The sequence below is a fragment of the Enhydra lutris genome, unplaced genomic scaffold (assembly GCF_002288905.1).
Source record: "Enhydra lutris kenyoni isolate GAN:26980312 unplaced genomic scaffold, ASM228890v2 scaffoldscaffold2, whole genome shotgun sequence".
Classification (NCBI taxonomy): domain Eukaryota; kingdom Metazoa; phylum Chordata; class Mammalia; order Carnivora; family Mustelidae; genus Enhydra; species Enhydra lutris.
Window position 1 is genome coordinate 58,579,196 of NW_019154086.1, and position 19,780 is coordinate 58,598,975.

General features: G+C 36.5%; 1 protein-coding gene across 1 annotated transcript in view; it reads right to left on the minus strand.

Annotated features, from left to right (window-relative positions):
* Positions 1–403: 403 nt before the first annotated feature.
* LOC111151112 (T-cell receptor-associated transmembrane adapter 1) overlaps positions 404–19,780 on the minus strand; it is a 36,225-nt gene continuing 16,848 nt past the window's right edge. The window contains exons 3-6 of the mRNA XM_022508898.1: positions 13,521–13,557; positions 6,688–6,749; positions 4,571–4,659; positions 404–1,294 (exon numbers count right to left, since the gene is read on the minus strand). Of these exons, the coding sequence (XP_022364606.1) occupies positions 1,037–1,294; positions 4,571–4,659; positions 6,688–6,749; positions 13,521–13,557 (446 nt within the window). The 3' untranslated portion in view covers positions 404–1,036. The remainder of the gene's footprint in view (positions 1,295–4,570; positions 4,660–6,687; positions 6,750–13,520; positions 13,558–19,780) is intronic.

Here is a 19,780-nt window from a genome sequence, read left to right on the forward strand (position 1 = left end):
TAGAAACATATTCGATGGAGACTCACTATGTACACCTTTTAAAGCAACAGTTCTTTTCCCAGGCATTTAGCCTTGAGAAGTCAGGTAAGTGTGTAAGCACCGGTGGGGATGCATTCTCACTGCAATATTATTTGTAAAAGTGAAAAACAGAACTTGGAAATGAGCTAAATGTACTTTCAAATTATTTGGATAAATTCTAATGTAGTCATCAATGAGATGCTATGCAGGCATTAAAATGATAATGTATAACTGTATTTAGTTATAGTTAAAAAAATAAGGAAAATAAATCTCCAATATATTAAGTGGAAAAAGTTTAAATAATATGTATAAAATAATCACTCCCTTTTCTTGGTAAAAAAAAGAAAAAAAGAAAGAAAACTGATGTATGCTTGTATATATGGATAGTTGCTCATTGTAATTATCTCTGGCTAGTGTGATATCCAACTTCTTTTGTATATTTGTCTATTGTTATAGGGAGCATGCACTAACTTTATAATAATTTTTAAAAGCAATAAAGATACTTCCATTTCGGAACAATTCTTCTTAAGAAGATTCTTCCACTTCTTGTAGGAATGTATTTAATGTCCCATGTCTTTCAATCAGAAATTTCTTTCAATTAAGGGATGTTACGTGGATGAAAAAGGATGAAATATTTTTTTAAAAGGTGGCTTTTATTTTTCTTTCAATGTGTTCTAGAATATACTTGTGCTTAAAACTTTTGTTTTGTTTGTTTTATTTCTCTGAGTATTCAGTATTGTCGGTGAAGTTATGACTCCATAATTAGGCTCCGTGTGCAGACTTGATTTTATTTTACATTTTGCGACTTAGGCATTTGTTAAGCAAATTCAAATAACTGATTTTCATGGCATTACGTTTGGTGTGCAAGAACATAAGCTCTGGATAAGAGGTCAGCCACCATCTCACTAACAAATGATGTAGATCGTCACCCTCCCAAATCATGTCGTGTCGTATAGGGATTTTGTTGGCTTTAACATCTCCAGTAAGAGCTGGATTATTGAGCTCGATCACAGTCCATCTAGTTTATAGATTCTTTCTTCGCACGAATCAATCCAAACAATCGGATGGGATCATCATGAACATTTTCCTCTATTTCCTGGCTCTCAAGTGGGAAATTGTTTACCGAAGTGACCTTGGAAAGGCTGGCATCCCCTGTGTGTAACTGCCCATCTTCATCCTTGTCTAACAAATTACCGTTCTCCTTCTTGGGCATCCTGCTCTTCCCCCCACAGCTGTGATCCAGTGAGGCATAGAGCATCTGTCCTTCCTCGGTTGCCTAAAAAGAAAGTCACGTTCATTTTTCATTGTTATCTCATTCTTGGACGACTGCTGGGAATTTCTAAGATCTGTGAAAAACAAGCAGCTGTTTTCTGGGCTTTGGCTACCTTGTTTTGCCAAATTGGTCAGGTAGGATGACAACAAAAAACAATAGTCAACCAAGACTTTTGAGTATAAAAATGCTTAGATGAAACTTTTGTGTGTGTATTTTTGTTTCTTATACACAAAATATACATGAATATTTTATTTTTTAAACAATTTTATTTATGTATTTACTTATTTGTCAGAGAGAGTGTGCACACACAAGCAGGTTCCCTCCTTGTGCATCAGGCAGGAGCCCGATGTGGGACTTGATCCCAGGGCCCCGGGATCATGACCTAAGCTAAAGGCAGACACTTAACCAACTGAGCCACCCAGGCATCCCATGCACAAGCATTTAGATGGACTCTTACATGCCTCTCCCCCTGCCTTCACCTTAGGTAGCTCTTGCCCTGTGTTGCTTTCATCAAGTGACAATACTCCAATTTGTTAAACCAGAACAAGCATAATAGGAAGGAATTAAATGAATCTCAAAATCTACTTTGCATATGTTTAATTACTGGTCATTTGATGGTACCCACAAAAGTCCCCACTTTTTCTACATTTCTTGAGATTCAGAAGTATAAAGTACAAAGATTCAGAAGTATAAAGATGACAATATCCATTTCTGTGACTGGCATCTGGCAAGAATTATAGTTTTCCATCTTCCCCCATTATTTCCTTCTTGCCTGCCAGACCCCAGGTTCCCTTTGAGGTCATTTTAGGCTGGACTTAGAGATCTTTATTTCTGTACTTATAACTAAAAGCATTTCAAATAATGTATGTTTGGTCAACAGTTGGTCAACTTTATCAAGTGCTGCAGAATTCAAAGAATGTGAGTCCTGAGAAAGGATCACAGATTGTACACAAGTCACTTGTGACTTCCGGAGTGTGGTTTCAGCTGAGTGTATGGGTGGAAAAAATATAGCCAGGAGTAAAAGAATGTGTATCTATGAAAACAGTCAAGGAAAGTAAGAATCAGCTTAAGAATCAGAGAGAAACACAGGTAGAAGTCAAATTTCGTTGTTTTGTTTGTTTTGTTTTTAAGTATTAGGATGATTTGTGCAGATTGGTAGGTAAATAGTAATGATTCTTTTTAAAGAAAAGATTGAAAATGGAGACAATTAATTGAAGGTGCACGATCTTGAAAGCAGTAGAGGAAATGATCAAGAGCATAAATTGTTATTGGCTTGGAAAAGGAGAGTGGATACTTCTGACATAGAAGGGAAAGGTTGAGATTGGTTGGAGACTGGGACATGAAGAGGAGAGGAATAAGTTCACAATTGTGTCCCTCTGTTTTATGATACAGGAACTCTATGGACTCATTTTCTTAATTAGGTTTCCTGATGAACTCTTCCTAGTTAATGGTAGACGTAGATATTGAAATTACAACTTCTGAACTGTGCCTATCATTTTTAAAGGGCAAGGAGCTGATTTCTTTTTCCAACAAACAGACACTTTACCCATAAAGCTCTCTGCATAATATAGAGCGCTTTTGTAATTGACCAAAGTAAGTCTTGTAGTAGCAAACTGGGTAGTGATTTTGATGATCATGATCATTCTAATAAAATGGAATTGAGCAAATATAAAGAAATTATGTTTAATTTGTGAAACTAAATTTGTGAGAAGGATGTAATAGAATAAAGGGTAATATCCTTAGAAGTATCTTTAAATACATAATTTATAAAATAGCAGACTTTTAAGACATTTTAAGCTTTGCACAATTTCCACTTGAGTAAAAACCAGATGCACCACAATTCATATGTAATAAGTAGCAACTTTTATTATGAATTTTCAACTCTTTTACAATTAAGGTGCTGTGAATCTCACATTTCAGATGGTATGGTTATATTTTAGCTTTCTCTAAGAGGTTTTCTCTTTATTATATTGGATTTAGCAATTTGTATTAGAAGCCTTTTATACGTTTTATCTAAAATTTTTTTTGCCATTAATGGACCATCAGATGACAGATTTGTGCATCAGAAAGTGACTTCATAGTCCGTTTAAACCTTACCACATCTTGGTTTCTTAAAGACTTCAAGAATTCTGACTTCTTGGTGGATTCATATAGAGGAAAGGAGACAAATTCTATCTTAGTGGGAAGTTTTCAAGATGTGACCCATCTTAGGGAGGAAAATTTTTTCTGTTAGGCAGGACTAAGTTTAGATTCTCTTTCTACTTAGTACCTGAGTGCTTTAGGGTAAGTTTTTCATCCTTCTCAAGCCTCTGTCAAATGGGAGAAATAATGCTGTTTCCTTCATAAAACTCAAGATGATAATACATGTAAAACACATATGACAAGGCCTGACACATAACGACCATGTAGGAAATGCTGGCTGGCCCTCTGACTATTTCTAGGGAATAGCAAGAGAACACATAATTGAGGGGACAAGATCCAGAAGGGAAAGAAAAAAGAACTCTTTTAACAGAAATTTGTAACATGTCAACAGCATGCATATGAAAAATTATGAATGGTTTCTGGTAAAATCAGTGCTATGTCTGAGGAAGTTGAACTGATTGTGGTAGGAAAAGGAAAAACTATCCATTTCTTCTAGGGTCTTCACATATTTCTGCTTACATTTATGTCCTCCCTAACCCTACATAAGATATGTGAAAATCTCTTGCCATTAGTCCATAGCCATAGAACTTGTGTTAAAATTTATACTCAGTTGCCTTATAAAATAGAAATATGGTCTTTTATATCTAGCTAATTTATCTTTTAACTAAAGAACTGTCTCTCTGTGTCTCTGCCTTCCTCTCCCTCACTCCCTCCCATTCTCTCTCTCTTTTTTTCTCTCTCCCTCCCTCTCCCCTTCTCCCCCTGCCCCCATAAATTCCTGATACCAAGGTCTTATGAGCATTATATAAGTGTAAAATTTCATGTTTATCTTTGTGATGTACCCAATTTTTTTTTTCAATCTGAAAGAAAAAGCTTAGTTGATTAAGAAGAGAATCTATTTTTCCCTTTAACCTATTGCCTTTGTAATGCTATACACTTTGGACTTTTTGAGTTTGGTTCTGAGTACTGTTTATTTGTCTTTGAGGTTCCCTTTAGAGCTTAGGTCCTAGAACTTGACACTGAATTGGCCTTCAGCTTCGGATACGAATCAGAATGTGCTGCTCTTAGATTCTTGAAACATGAGCCATGCTGTGATCTAGGCTGAGCCTGACCCTTAATACAGACAACAAAACTCACCTGTGCAGGCAGGGTCACTTCTTGCAGTTTATTTGTACATCTCTCTGGTCGAGCCTTCATTTGTTCATAACAATTTTCATCCACTGGTTCTTGGGGGTTTAAAAGATCATGATTTACAATAGAAAAATAAAAAATGCTGGCACAAATAAAAATACATGACCCAAACCATACTTAGCTGTACATGTGAAACCCCCAAGAATCATTCGACTTGTCTTTTTTTGTGGAGACGCAAAAAAGTGAGGAAGCACAAACCATTTTCTGCAGATCAGAATGTGAAGAAGTCTTTTACCCCAGAGAGTTAATAATAAGACAAAAGAAGGTCACTAGGGGTAAGGACTAGATCATATTAATTTATGCCATTGTACGACATGACAGGCTCAACTTCAGTTTCCATTTGAATGATATAGAGATCCCATGTGTTTGCTTATATTTGTGTGTGATTGCAAAAGGTCATGGCGGCAGAGTGCAGGGCACATGCACAGATGATTGCAATTTGGTTATTTTCCCCATGAGCAAGAGGTTTTACTCAGAGGCATTTAAACATCTCTATTTTTTAAAAAGAATGTTTAGATCCTGTTTTTTGTCCCATAAATCAGTGACAGCACAGGCTGTTTTGGGGGGTCTGGAGCTCTGTAATGCTGGTCCTAAGTATTTAGGGGTTTTGTGCAGTGTCCAATAGTGGCAGACCTGAAGTCATTTCATCCTGTGGGAACATGCTTATTAAACCATCCATCCCGTTCTTCCCCCACATATGTGTGTTTGAAAGGGAGAAGATAAAGAGAAAGTGACTCATAGGATGGCCAGTCACCTGGCAGAAATGTGGATTGCACTGATTTGATCCCATAGGAAAAAAGATATATTCACTATAGTGCAAGTTATCTTATAATCAATCATTCAACCCCTTCTGAAAAGAACAGAGTGATGTTTTTTGAAGTATGGTCCATGGAAAACGTGCATTAGACTTACTGGAAATTTGTCAACTAGTAAATTCCTAAACCCTATTCCTAAACATTACTGGATCAGAATGTGTGGGGTGGCACCAATGCCCCCCTTAGATACTGAAATTGCAGATGTGGTGGGCTTTGCACCACCAGAGTACAGAAGAATTGAAATCTCAAATATTACATGTGGGCACAATGATTCTGCAGGGTGAAGCAGAAGAGTAAATTATGTTTAACGAGATAGTCCTAAAAAATAGTTCTGATTTCTCAGAGCACAGAGATTAGAAGATACTTTAAAAGGAAGGGGAAGACAAAGATTAAATACATTTTTAATAATTAAATAAAATTTTGAATCCTTTAGTTATTCCTAACTTTAGGAGAATTGCATATTCAGAGATTTAGATAGCTTAGATTTGATATACAGAGATTCAGATAGTTTAGTCCATTTCTGGAAATCTTGGTTAACCCCCATTCATGAATGAATTGAAGCGCTTGAGGGTGCAAGGATGAATGTGTTAGCATTTAGCCTCATGGCTTCTCTCATCAGAGTTCTGGGATCAGATCATGATTGTCTGCCTTAAGGAATTTAGTGGCATTTTGTTTGGGGTGGTTGGGATGTTTCAAGTAATAAGGGATGCTGGGAATTGAAAAGTACTTGTTACCTAAGAGTAAAAAATGTATAACCTAGTCTGTGGTGATTTAGCTCTTCTCTTTACCCACTTGCCATCGATGTAGCCCTAGGTTCTTTGCTTAACAGGAGCAGTTAAAACAAGGGGAACCAAAGAACATGCTCCTTGTTCCAGATTATTCACTATAGATTTGCTTTTGTAGACAGAGTGCAGGACTCTGTTTCCCTGAGCCATTTTCTGTTCTAGAAATAGCTTTATTTCATAGAATTGTGTGTGTCAAAATTCATGGTGATAGTCTTTTGTATTCACATTTCTACTACAGTAAAATGAGGAGAATATAGAAAGACAGAATGTTGTAATACAATTTATAATATGCAGCTTTGGAAATGTATACTAAATAATATACTAAACATTATTGAATCTATGATTGCCATTGGGATATTTAAATGTGATTGCAACCAGAAATAAGCTACCTCAAATGGTGTGGAATTAAGGGGAGAGATATTAATTTATAGATAAATATAATTTCGGCAAAAATACAACTTACCTGGGACTATGTCATCTAAGTTACCATAAATTGGTGTGTCTTCAATATAATACTCATCCTCTCTATAATAATGAAAGATAATTTATCTTATTAGAATCCACCTTACACATAGTTCTTAACTAATTTCTCAGCTAAATTCAATATATGATTGCACGTTCTTGTTTATCCTCAGTCAACCAAGGTAGATATATTCATGTACAAGTGAATGGATGCAAAAGTACATGAATTCCTACATGCATGTGTGTGTGTGTGCATACATTTGAACAGGTGGTTTTGGATTTTTCAGGAAATAACAGCAAATACTTATTTAGCATTTATGTTTGTCAGATGCTACTTGACCTTCATTTTCTATATTCATTTATACCATTCTAACAACAGTCTGACCAGACAGGCACTATCACATTCTCATTATATATATAAGAAATTTGAGGCACAGAGAAGTCATATAATTTGAAGGTCGGAAGGCTAGTAAGTGGCAGAGGTGGGACTAGAACTGAGGTTATCTGTACTTTTAACCGTACATTGTGCTGCCAGTTTACTTGCCCAGAATATCGTTCCAAATAATCCCCTAAAACTATGTTTCCTATCTAAATACTAACTGACAATGATGCTTAAAAAAATACAAGGCCAAAGAGATATTGTAGACTCAGCTTGGCAGACGTCCAGATGTTGTAAAATGATTGATCACCTATTACATCCATATACTATGCTAAATGTTTTATATACATTATACCAAAGTCCTAGGGAAATCCTGCAAAAATATTACTTCCCACTTTATAGGTGGGAAGTCTGAGAGTCAGATAGATAGATTAACATATTTTCCCTGGCCTTATGTGTAACGCCAGCAATAAGTAACAATTCTGAAAGCTTTTCTTTATGCCAGTGCTCATTCAGCACACAGAACAACTCTGAGATACTTTGTTTTTAAATTCCCACTGTGCCTATAAAGAATCTGCAACTCCTAGAGTTAAACTGTCCAAAGACAAAGACAGTAACTAGCAGAGCTAGGATTGTAATGCAAGTCTAGTCCAAAAGCCCTGAATACTATTTGCTTTTGATGTTTGATTAATTTTCCTTACACCTTCATCTGAGAAATTCTTTTAGGATTAGAGTGGACAGCCTATCATTGCCACCACACAACGACAATGGCCCTGGTGACCAGCCTTCACAATGGCAGGCTGGGAACAGAGGAACATATCAGGCAGTGAGAGTAGCATTTCATAAAATAGTAGCAACTGCTTTAACTTTGAGATTACAGATTGGCAAGAGCTGGAGGGAATTGCATGAAAAGAAAAAAGAACACTGATCTCAAGGCATAACACCTATAGTACTCCCTATGCTTCTGAAAGAGGACAAAGTATATGTAAATAGTAAGTAGGTGTCCTTAAAAAAAACAGATCAAATGATACTTGTATGAAATGGCTTGAAAAGTCCAGATGCTTGTATGTATTTCTCTTATCTGATAACAAAGGAACTCATCTGTAACCCTTCCTTTCATCAGTAATTCGGTACAGCTTAATATTGGAATATGGAGTTGTCCCTATTCATGGTTTTTCTCTGGCTATGCTGAGAATATAATAGCAAAATGTGAAGAATTTTTAATAAGGCAATCCATCCATTTTCCTAGCTCACATAGATAGCAGATACAACCTGCAAATGATAAATCATGTCCAAAAAATGAATATCACTTCATTCCCTATGAATGAAAATAAGATGTGATTTATAATGCAGTGCCCTGTGTCTACAGGCAGGTCTCAAATGATTAATCATCCCAAATAAAGTATTATAAAGGAACAGTTGCCTAACCAACAAATTAAAAAATAAAATTTTACTTAGCAATGCCAAATAGCTCCAGCCTATTGCAAATATCTAATAAACTTTAAGCACAATGTTTGGTAGTGTTTTATGTAGATTAGTTACTATCAAAAATAGATTAATAAATAAGTCCACATCCCAGAGGTGAGTGCATTGCTCTGAACATGTCTGAAATGGCCCTCTGACCAATAAGCACAATTGCTGACACTCCAAAACTTAAAATAATATTAACTGTATCTTTTACTATTTTCTACTTTCAGGTATATTTTCCTTAGTCCCTATTTTTAAAGTTTTTAATTCATCATTATTTTATTGTGAACTCTTAAATACTTCATTATCTAAGTAGATTAAATAAGTAAATTCATTTTTAAAAAAATCATTACTTCTATCTGAGTGACTTTGGACATAAATTGTGAGTTTCAATTTCCTTATTTTTAAAACAAGTTTATTAAACTATTTAATCATTGTTGTTCTTTTCAATTCTGAAATTCTATATTATAAATGTAGGGTTCCAATATTCAAAGAAAAATGAAAGATATTTCTATAAAATAAAGCTATTTTAAGGGGCTGGAAAGCTGTCAGATTGAGGAAAAAGCAAGCTGAGGGGTCTGTTAAAAATTGGTTTTGATGTTACCTTGATTTGCTTAATAGGTATTTCTTTAAATTGGCAGATATATGTGTTTGGGCTCCATTGGTATATAAATGTTATTTAAAGCCATAGGGAAAGACCAAACTACATTCTGGAATGAGTATATATACAGAGAGAGAAGAGGTTCTTTAGATGAGCCCTGGGCACTCTGATGTCAAAGGTTCAGAAATCAGCAAAGGGCAAGGAACCACTGGTGAGGAGGAAAACTAGGGATGAGAGGACCCAGAGCCTGGAGAAGTAAGTGTTTCAAGGAGAGAGTCAGTGCGTCAAATGCTGCAGGTGGACTGCAAAGGAAAACACTAAGATTTGGCCATGTGGATTTCACTGTTGACCTTGACAAGAGCTGAGCTGGCAGATTAATGAAGGCACAAAATTTTATAGAGTAGGTTCAAGAAAAAAGAGAAGAGGAGAAGCCAGCAAATATGGACAGAATGTAGATGGAACTTTCATGTTTTACTATAAAGGGTACAGAGCAAAGGAGAGGTAGGTGTAGGAAATCTAGTATCAAGAAAGCTTTCTTTTTTCCTTTCTTTCTTTCCTCTCCTTTTCCTTCTCTCCTTCCTTCCTTCTTTTTTTCAGGTGTGAAAAGACACTCTTACATATTGATGAGAATAATAAAAAAGGGACAGAAAAAGCAATAATGCAGGAGAGAAAAGGGAAGGTTGCTGGTGGGACGTGTCACCGAGTACATGCTCACTGAATTTTTGCTTTCTTTGGCAGGGACCATACCATGGGTGTAGGTGTCTTGAACCTCGGGTGAGAGGGCCAAATACAGACCCCTGGTCCTGGGAAAGAGTATAAACCTCAGCACTGGTTTTGTATGGTTGGAGACTAAGAAGTGAACCCAGTGGTGTTCCCTGTGAGGGATGCTTAATGGACTCTCAGAGCAATGATTTCAAATACTACTTAATACTAAATTTTTATTCTCTTTATCAGTGTTCCAATTTTCTTCTAGTATATACACTTCTTTGTAAAGTCTATAAAACACAAGGCACTTATATTGCCAGTGCTTTGGAGTACTTAAAAAGAAGGGTCTTTTGCCAAGGTTTTGGGGAAAGGAGACTAGCAATATCTACCAGCATGAAGAATTCTAAAGATAAAGGCAAAGACACTGAGAGCAGTGAAACAGAACTAGGAGTGACAAAAAGACAATTGAAACCTATCAATTTGGAACAATTGGACAATTTGGACAATTTAGAACCTATCTGTACTTCTCAAGGTTTCTTAAGAAACAATACTTAAGAAGGGACTGGACATCTTGCAGTCACACAGGGATGGAGCTTCTACATTAAAACAAATAAACAAAAGGCTGGAAAACTTGGAGCTATTTTGGTCATAAGCATGGCAGTGATCATAGTGAGGGCTTCATCTGTGCACCCACTTGGAAGTCTCAGAAGTCTGGGAAGGCTACACAGTAGTTCTTTCGTTGGGACGCCTGGGTGGCTCAGTTGGTTAAGCATCTGCATTCTGCTCAGGTCATGATCCCAGGGTCCTGGGATTAAGCTCTGAGTAGGGCTTCCTGCTCAGTAGGTAGTCTGCTTCTCCCTTTCCCTCTGCCCATCCCCTTGCTTGTACTCTCTCTTTCTCTCTCTCAAATAAATAAATAAATAAAATCTTTTTTTTTTTTTCTTCAAAAAACTTCTCTTGTCATAAACATCCTCAGGTGAGGAGGACAATTGAGACCAAAAGTCTGGGCCAGGATACTAGGTTAGTATATTAGTAAAGAGGGGAAGTGAAAGGAGCTTGCAGAGCTGCAGAAATCCAAGAAATCATCTTAAGGTAGAAGAATGGCTGAGCTATGCCTTGCCATAAAAGCACCTTTCAATGCCACCCAGGAACAGAACAAGTAAAAACTGCTGGGAATCTGTTCTAAGGTTTTCGAGAGAGACTCTGAAACTGAGGAGTCATGATAAATTTAAAGTAGTCGTAAACCTGAACTGATTTCCTAAATTAGAGGATAAACATACAATAAGTGGGCAGGAATTTTCTTAGACTTTAATTTTCATCTGATAAAGCAGTATCTTTTTTTTTTTTAATCAATTATGCTTTGTAAGGGAAGTATTACATTATAATCTGTATTTTTCAGATGATACAACTTAAATTCAGCAATGCTCATTTAGCTAAGATTACAAGCCTAGTAATTACAAGAGTTTAATTAAAACCCAGAATTGTCTAGATCTCAAATCCATAATATTCCCACTGTATTATCCTCCTAACACAGATCAAAAGACCAGCATTGTGTACACTTATCTTTTAAATAATTTTTTAAAAGATTTTATTTATTTGACAGAAAGAGCATAAGCAGGGAAAGAGGGAGAGGGAGAAGCAGGCTCCCCACTGAGCAGGGAGCCCTACTGGGAGCTTGATCCCAGGACCCTGGGATCATGATCTGAGAAGGCAGACACTTAACCACCTGAGCTACCCAGGCACCCCTAGAATTTTGTTTTAAAGGAAAAATAAAGTGGTCCAGGGGTAAATCCCAGGGAGTATGTACCTGACTTTCTGTTACATATAGATGCTACATTGTCCTTCAAGTGATCACATTTTTGACCTACAGCGCAGGAAGGGCAGGGTTTTGGGGAAACAGGAAGATAAGATCAGAGAGGCATGGGTTCCTACCTAAACCAATGTTGAGTAGGGGCAGAGAGAGGGTTCAATGGGGAGCCATAGCCTCAAACCACCTAAGAACTGAGGGGCATCACTAATTTTACTTCTACTTCTACCTTCTACCTAAGAAATAGCCTTTATTTCCACGTGCTGATTTAATGTTGAAGTTTTAATGGCTGGAAATAGTTTCACATTTGTTATCTCCTAGAGTCTCCACGTCCTTCCTACAAAGGTGAAGTTAGCTCCCTAAATACATAGTCAGAAATAGACAAACTGTGAAGTACATACATAATTAACATGCCAGCCTCTTGTTATAGATAAAATCTGCATTTTATATTCAAATTATGCCTAAATTGAGATTTATTACAATAGACAACAGATTGCTAAATCCACGATTTAGTAATCTGCATGTTTCCATCTTTGCATCTCTTGTCTAGCACAACTCCTATGTGTTGAACGAATACTTATTGAATGAACGAATGTTATAAAAGAACCAATTTCTTTTCCATACTTGCCCTATAAGTAAGAGCCTGCTTGCTATGAGATGGGTATTTTACCAATTTTCCCTCCTGACTCTTGCCATTCCAACCCAAGAGTACCAACCCATTCTTTAGCAGATTGATCAAATCACTAAACTTTCTATCACATTGCATCTTAATTGCCTCTCAAATAACAAGTATCAAATCAATTGTCCGAGAGATTAACTTCTACGTGGAAAATCCATAGAGGATTTTCTTTGTTATGTTGTTTGTTTTAACCAAATCAGCAAATCTCTCTTGATACGAGATAATGCATTGAAGATTATCTTGTTATAGAATTCAATGATACATCGCAAAAATAAAGATTTTCTTTTTTGTGTGAATCTGCCTGCAGCCTACATCCTGAATCTGACAGAGATATTTCCACATGGAGAAAAATTTTAAAAAGACCTTTTAGAGGCTAACAGAAAGCTTATAATCTTATCCTACCCAGTGAGAAAGCTCTGTGTTTGTGAAAGACCTTTCTGCCTTTTAGCCTACCATTTCAGAAAGGTCTTGAAGAGTCCTCTAGGAAATTCTCTATATTTAGATGTGTTTTCATCCTAAAGGAGAAATCTCCAATCTAATAACACATTTGGGTCAGAATATACTGTGAAAGAAAATGAAAATTCTTTGCTATGATTTATGCCATAAACCTTCTTTTGTTAAAAAAAAGTCATACAAATTTCTCTGCAATTCAGTTAACAGGTATTAAAGAGAATACACTATATCTGTATCCATATATTATTTTAGGGTTGATTTATCACATTTCCCCATTGATTGACATTAATCTTAACAACAGCATTAGCACAAAGCATCCTTATCTAAGTATGTATGTATACATATCTTAAATTTTATTAGTATTGCCACACTTCTTTTCCACCCTGGCTTCTTAAGGGCCCCACAATTCCATGTATAATTAGACTACATTCTTACAATCTGATCTGATTCATAATCTAGGATATATCCATCTGAAATTGACAAGAATTCTGTAAATACTAGGTTAGAGTCTCATTTTGTCCCTTAACCAGCTCTCTTACTGACTCAGGATAAGTAAGTCACTAAGGAAGATAATAACATTATAGCTTTTGATCTTCAGAGAGAAATAACAGTAATTAAAGCTCACTTTTAATTTTATTTTTACCCAAACGTGACATCCCTGAGCCAAACCTATAAGTAATATAACATTTGTTACGCCCCCTTATTACTTGGGAATCATAATACATAACTTATTTTATACATACCTGGGAATGTAGTCTTCAGGGTACCTGTACATGTTATCTGAAAGATATTAAAAATAGTCAAGTTAAAAGAAATATTGACATACATTTAAATCTTCTAGAGAATGTTGTGAGGAGAGCTTAGCTTCAGAGTCAGTTGATATCTTAAATCAAGGCACTTGGCCACCACCACCAGACATAAAGATCTTCTGTGATTTGGCCCAATCATATATTCTCTCTTGATAATTTGAGATGGAAACACAAGCACAGCTTAGAGGTGATATAGGGCCTGGATGTGTGGCCATTTTATGGGTGGGAAAAACCAAGCTATAAATATGGGGAACTCTACTAGTGCCTTTGCTGTGGGACAGTCCATCATGAGTGGGACATATTGTCCTTTCTGCCTTCGCACTTCATGAAACACCTCTGTTTCCTTCAGTCAGATTTCCCTCTTTGCTTTTGCTGATTTGAATAAGCTTTTCTTCCTTACCCAAAACAAACAGATGAATGAAAACAAAAACACAAAATGAAACAAATCCTAAAAGGCTTATTTATTTATCTATATTTGAAGTGTCTGTTAACACTTCTTGTCATGTGAACAACAACATGAAAATTATGTTCAGGAAGTTTCTCTGGTTGTGATTTTTATCTCATCTACATGGCAAATAGAGGTAAGGAGAGATGACATTCTAGGGAGAAGAGATCTGGAAAAAGTTGGGAACACAGTCTAAAAATAATCAAAACATTGATTGGCTTTTAAAAGAAACTGTATGCTGGTATGCAGTAACCATACTGACCAGAGATCTGATGTAGGATCATAAAACCATGAAAAAATTCTGTACCAAGTCTCAGATAGTAACCCACTGCTGAACCTTGAAGCTGGTGGTTCAAAGGCAAGTAAAAGAAAGTATTCTTGCTTCAAATTAAATATTTTTATTCACTTTTTGATGTGATTATCTGTTTTGTGCATGTTGAGTTTGAGGAGTTCTTTATAGATCTTGGATATCAGCCCTTTGTCTGTAGCGTCATTTGCAAATATTTTCTCCCATTTCGTGGGTTGCCTCTTTGTTTCGTTGACTGTTTCCTTTGCTGTGCAGAAACTTTTGATCTTGATGAAGTCCCAAAAGTTCATTTTCGCTTTTGTTTCCTTTGCCTTTGGAGACATGTCTTAAAGTGGCCAATGTCGAAGAGGTTACTGCCTATGTTCTTCTCCTCTAGGATTTTGATAGATTGCTGCCTCACATGAGGTCTTTTATCCATTTTGAGTTTATCTTTGTGTATGGTGTAAGAGAATGGCTGAGTTTCATTCTTCTACACATAGCTGTTCAATTTTCCCAGCACCATTTATCGAAGAGACTGTCTTTTTTCCACTGGATATCTTTTCCTGCTTTGTCAAAGATTATTATTTTTTATTTATTTATTTATTTGACAGACAGCGATCACAAGTAGGCAGAGGCAGAGAGGCAGGCAGAGAGAGGAGGAAGCAGGCTCTCCGCTGAGCAGAGAGCCCGATGCGGGGCTCGATCCCAGGACCCTGGGATCATGACCTGAGCCGAAGGCAGAGGCTTTAACCCACTGAGCCACCCAGGCGCCCCTGTCAAAGATTATTTGACCATAGAGTTGAGGGTCCATATCTGGGCTGTCTACTCTGTTCCACTGATCTATGTGTCTGTTTTTGTGCCAGTACCATGTTGTCTTGGTGATCACAGCTTTGTAGTAAAGCTTGAAATCAGGCAACATGATGCCCCCAGCTTTGTTTTTCTTTTTCAACATTCCCTTAGCAATTCAGGGTCTCTTCTGGTTCCACAAAAATTTTAGGATCGTTTGTTTCAGGACTTTGAAAAATGCCAGTGGAATTTTGATTGGGATGGCATTGAAAGTATAGGTGGCTCTAGTCAGTATAGACATTTTAACAATGTTTATTCTTCCGATCCATGAGCATGGAATGTTTTCCCATCTTTTTGTATCTTCTTCAATTTCTTTCATGAGTGTTCTGCAGTTCCTCCAGTACAGATCCTTTACCTCTTTGATTAGGTGTATTCCCAGGTATCTTATCAGGTATCTTATGGTTTTTGGTGCTATAGTAAATGGAATCTATTTTCTAACTTCCCTTTCTATATTTTCATCATTGGTGTGTAAGAAAGCAACTGATTTCTGTACATTGATTTTTGTATCCTGCCACATTACTGAATTACTGTATGAGTTCTAGTAGTTTGGGGGTGGGGTCTTTTGGGTTTTCCATATAAAGTATCATGTCATCTGCGAAGAGAGAGAGTTTGACTTCTTCTTTGCCAATTAGAATACCTTTTTTTTTCTTTTTGTCGTCTGATTGCTATTGCTAGGATTCTAATACATGTCGAATAACAGTGGTGAGAGTGGACATCTCTGTTGTGTTCCTGATCTCAAAGGGAAGGCTGTCAGCTTTTCCCCATTAAGGATGATATTTGCTGGAGGTTTCTCATAGATAGATTTTATGGATGAATGGATAAAGACGATATGGTCCATATATACAATGGAGTATTATGCTTCCATCAGAAGGGATGAATACCCAACTTTTATATCAACATGGATGGGACTGGAAGAGATTATGCTGAGTGAAATAAGTTAAGCAGAGAGAGTTAATTATCGTATGATTTTACTTACTTGTGAAGCATAAGGAATAACACAGAGGACACTGGGAGATGGAGAGAAGTAAGGTGGGGGAAATCGGAGAGGGAGACAAACAATGAGAGACTGTGGACTGAGAAACAAACAGGGTTTTGGAGGGGAGAGGTGTTGGGGGTTGGGTGAGCCTAGTGTGGTATTAAGGAAGGCACGTATTACATGGAGCACTGGGTGAGGTGCATAAACAATGAATTTTGGAACACTGAAAAAAAATAAAATTAAATTTAAAAAAATTAAATATTTATATTCAAACTTAAAAAAAGTTTTAAGAATCTTTTTAGTGAAAAGCAATAGATTCCTAATGAATTATTGAGAGAAAATAGGGGGAATTTAGAGCACAATTTTAATAATTAAGCTCAATATTATGAAGAAGTCTGTATCTGTTCATCAATAAATTTTCTTAGATATTGAAATCAATGGATGTGTATATTATGATACTTATTATATTTTGACTGTGTATTATTCAACGTGACATTGAATAGCAAAATCTTGCAAAAGATATTTCTGTAAAAATGAAGCCCATTATTATCTAAGTCTCTGGGAATAACACAGAGAAAATAGTAACCAAAGGGTGATCTTTCAGTTTTCACATATAAAAAATATTGTGTTGGTAAGGAACTAGCAAAAATATCTCAAATGACTGAATTAGTCACCAAACAACTAGAAAGATTATTTTTAGTTAAATTTATATGTGACCAAGATGAAGTATTCTCCAGAAGGGTCACTAGCAGAGAAACATTATTGGAACAAATTATTAAAATCATTATGTTGGAGGATGAAACAGACATGTCTTAGTGTATTCAGAAGAATTAAAATATATATACAAGAATTTAGTCAAACTGTAACCTAATGTATTATGGAAAAGATTCAGGTTGAGATATCGCAAGATTTTGATTTGGGTAGCAGATCTTCAATGCATTTTACATGTGACAATATGCAAATCATTTTAAAACTCTGATGCTCACTTTACCTATAAAGTAGAGATAATAATGCCTATAGCATGTGAGTAGATACGGAAGATGAATGAAATAATTTTTGCTAAAAACACTTTGGAAAATGACAAAGCTGATTTTCAATATTATACATTCTAAATTCAATCACATTTTCAGCCACAATTTTATTGTGCTGATTGGAATAGAGTCTCTTCATTAAATGGAGTAGCTGAAAACAAGCTGATACAATTAAAATGCTATTTACAAGATTTATAAGTAAAGCTGGATTTGTAGTGCAATGACCAAATCTCACTTCTGGCAAGAGGATTGTCACCAAGTGAGTGTTAAATGAAAAGATAAAAAATAAAGAATTTGAAAACAAAAATAATGATATTACTTACAGAGAATAAGAAAAAAAATAGGCATAGGGTCAAATGTTTCCATATACAGACTAATATTTTCTAAAGATAATGTGGATTTTCCAGCTGGGAGTGCTTGGAGTGTGAATGTTGGTGTCTGGAAGGTACACGAATGTGATACGTAAAAGGATAGCTTTTATTTTATTTTTTTAAGATTTTATTTATTTATTTGACAAAGAGGGATCAGAAGTAGGCAGAGAGGCAGGCAGAGAGGCAGGCAGAGAGCGGGGGCGGGGGAGGGGGGTAAGCAGGCTCCCTGTGAGCAGAGAGCCCAATGCAGGGCTCAATCCCAGGACCCTGAGATCACGACCTGAGCCGAAGGCAGAAGCTTTAACCCACTGAGCCACCCAGGCACCTCTAAAAGGATAGCTTTATGGAAAGAAAATGTTGTTGGATGTGTTATCAGTAGAGAGAAGGAAAACAAGGCTTGGACCAAAAAGCTTTGTGGAGAAAAAGGAAACAGAAGCAACTCTATGAAGGATTATGATTTAATGATGTGATGCTTACATGGAAGAAAAGAAGCTAAAACAGTGTGAGGAAGAAAATAAGTATTGGGAAAAGGACATTATGCACCAAGACCAATCAGCGTTCTTAAAACTGTAGCCTGAAAGTGTTCTTAAAACATTCAAGGTCACCACCTTCTGTACTCCTCTTAGAATTTAAATGTATAATCTGAAGCTGGACAGTCTGTACTCGTATGGTTTCAGTAAGTTCCTTCTTATGGTAAGAAGTGTGGTAGCATATGATTTCTTTAAATAGAGGAGTGGTAATCAAAAGTTTAGAGGTTGGACCAAGGAGAAAGGTCAGCAAGCTTAGTCTCCTGAAGAGCGTTGGCTTGTTCATGAAGGCTTATAAGTTTATTTACAAATAAATGGCATGATTTAGAAGCTACCTAATCAACTCAATGATATTTTAAAAATTTTTTTTATTAACATATAATGTATTATTAGCCCCAGGGGTACAGGTCTGTGAATCGCCAGGTTTACACACTTCACAGCACTCACCATAGCACATACCTTCCCCAATGTCCATAACCTCAATGATATTTAGTAAAACTAAAAGCAGTTTTTATGTTGCTATGAAGCAGTTACATTTGCAAGATTCTGTGTGAGAAGAGGTGGGTGAGTTTTCACAATCCTCTCTGTGATTCAGATACAGACAACTTGCGGTCAGGTTCATGGTTGAGAGCAGGTAAGCAAACATTTGCTTTTATGTTTTCTCCTTTATAGTGTTTACTCTTCCATGTGCAATACATAACAAGAAAAACAGCACATGGCCCAAACTCCATAATAACATTTTTTGATACATTCTTAATGTGAAAATGTGAAAAATGTGCCATAATTTTCTAGTGAATAGGAGATGTACTGATAAGACTTTGATGTATGAGCAAACCATACACTTACTTATCCTTCTTCTCAAAACAGAGAAGAAAGGTTGGATAAAGAAAATTTTTTGGATTTAAAGGAGGACAAAGCTAATACCTTCCTAGCAGAAAAAGAAATAAATATAATCCTCCTAAAGAACAGACAAAGAATCACCTAAAAATGTAAGGTTTATTTTGGGGGAAGGGAGAACTCCATTACAAAGCTTTTACCTAGCTAGCACTGCTGTAGAAAACATCAAGGAGAGGCTTATCATGTCTATCTGATTGAATGGGGAGATACTGCGTTGTTGCTGGGATGGAGATTTTGTTTCGTAAGTCATTTAATACACCAGCACAACTTATTCACTCACTGTTCGCCATAGGTGGAGTCCTATCTTTCAAGTTTCTTAGCCACAAATAATAGCACACCAAGTGGCAGAAAAGCTGGCTAATGTCATCGAATCTCCTCTGCCTACGACAAAGCAAGCCGGGAGGAGGCTTTAGCAGGACAGGACAGAAGTCAGCTTGCAGAGCTAACCCTAGAGCGACCTGTAGCCTTCGTGTGAGAAAGACAAGACAGTGCGATACTTGCTCATGTGGACTAGCAAAGGGTGACATTTATTACTGATGCTAGCGGAAAGACGTCAGGAGAAGCTGGGGCAGTTAGGAGAAGGTTGCAGTGAGAAAATGGTGAGGTGGGATGAGAATGAAGGGCATTTTGGCATCCATGAGCACTGCTGCAAGGCTAATCTGAGGTTTGCACGCTAATAAAATGCAAGACCCTGGCATGTTATTGCTTAAATAAAATAATTTGCAGTAGACTTAACGGTTAGAACCGTCTATGAAAGCCTATGGAAAATGCTCTAAAAGGCATCTGTGCAGGACTTCAATGGACACAGCGTCATT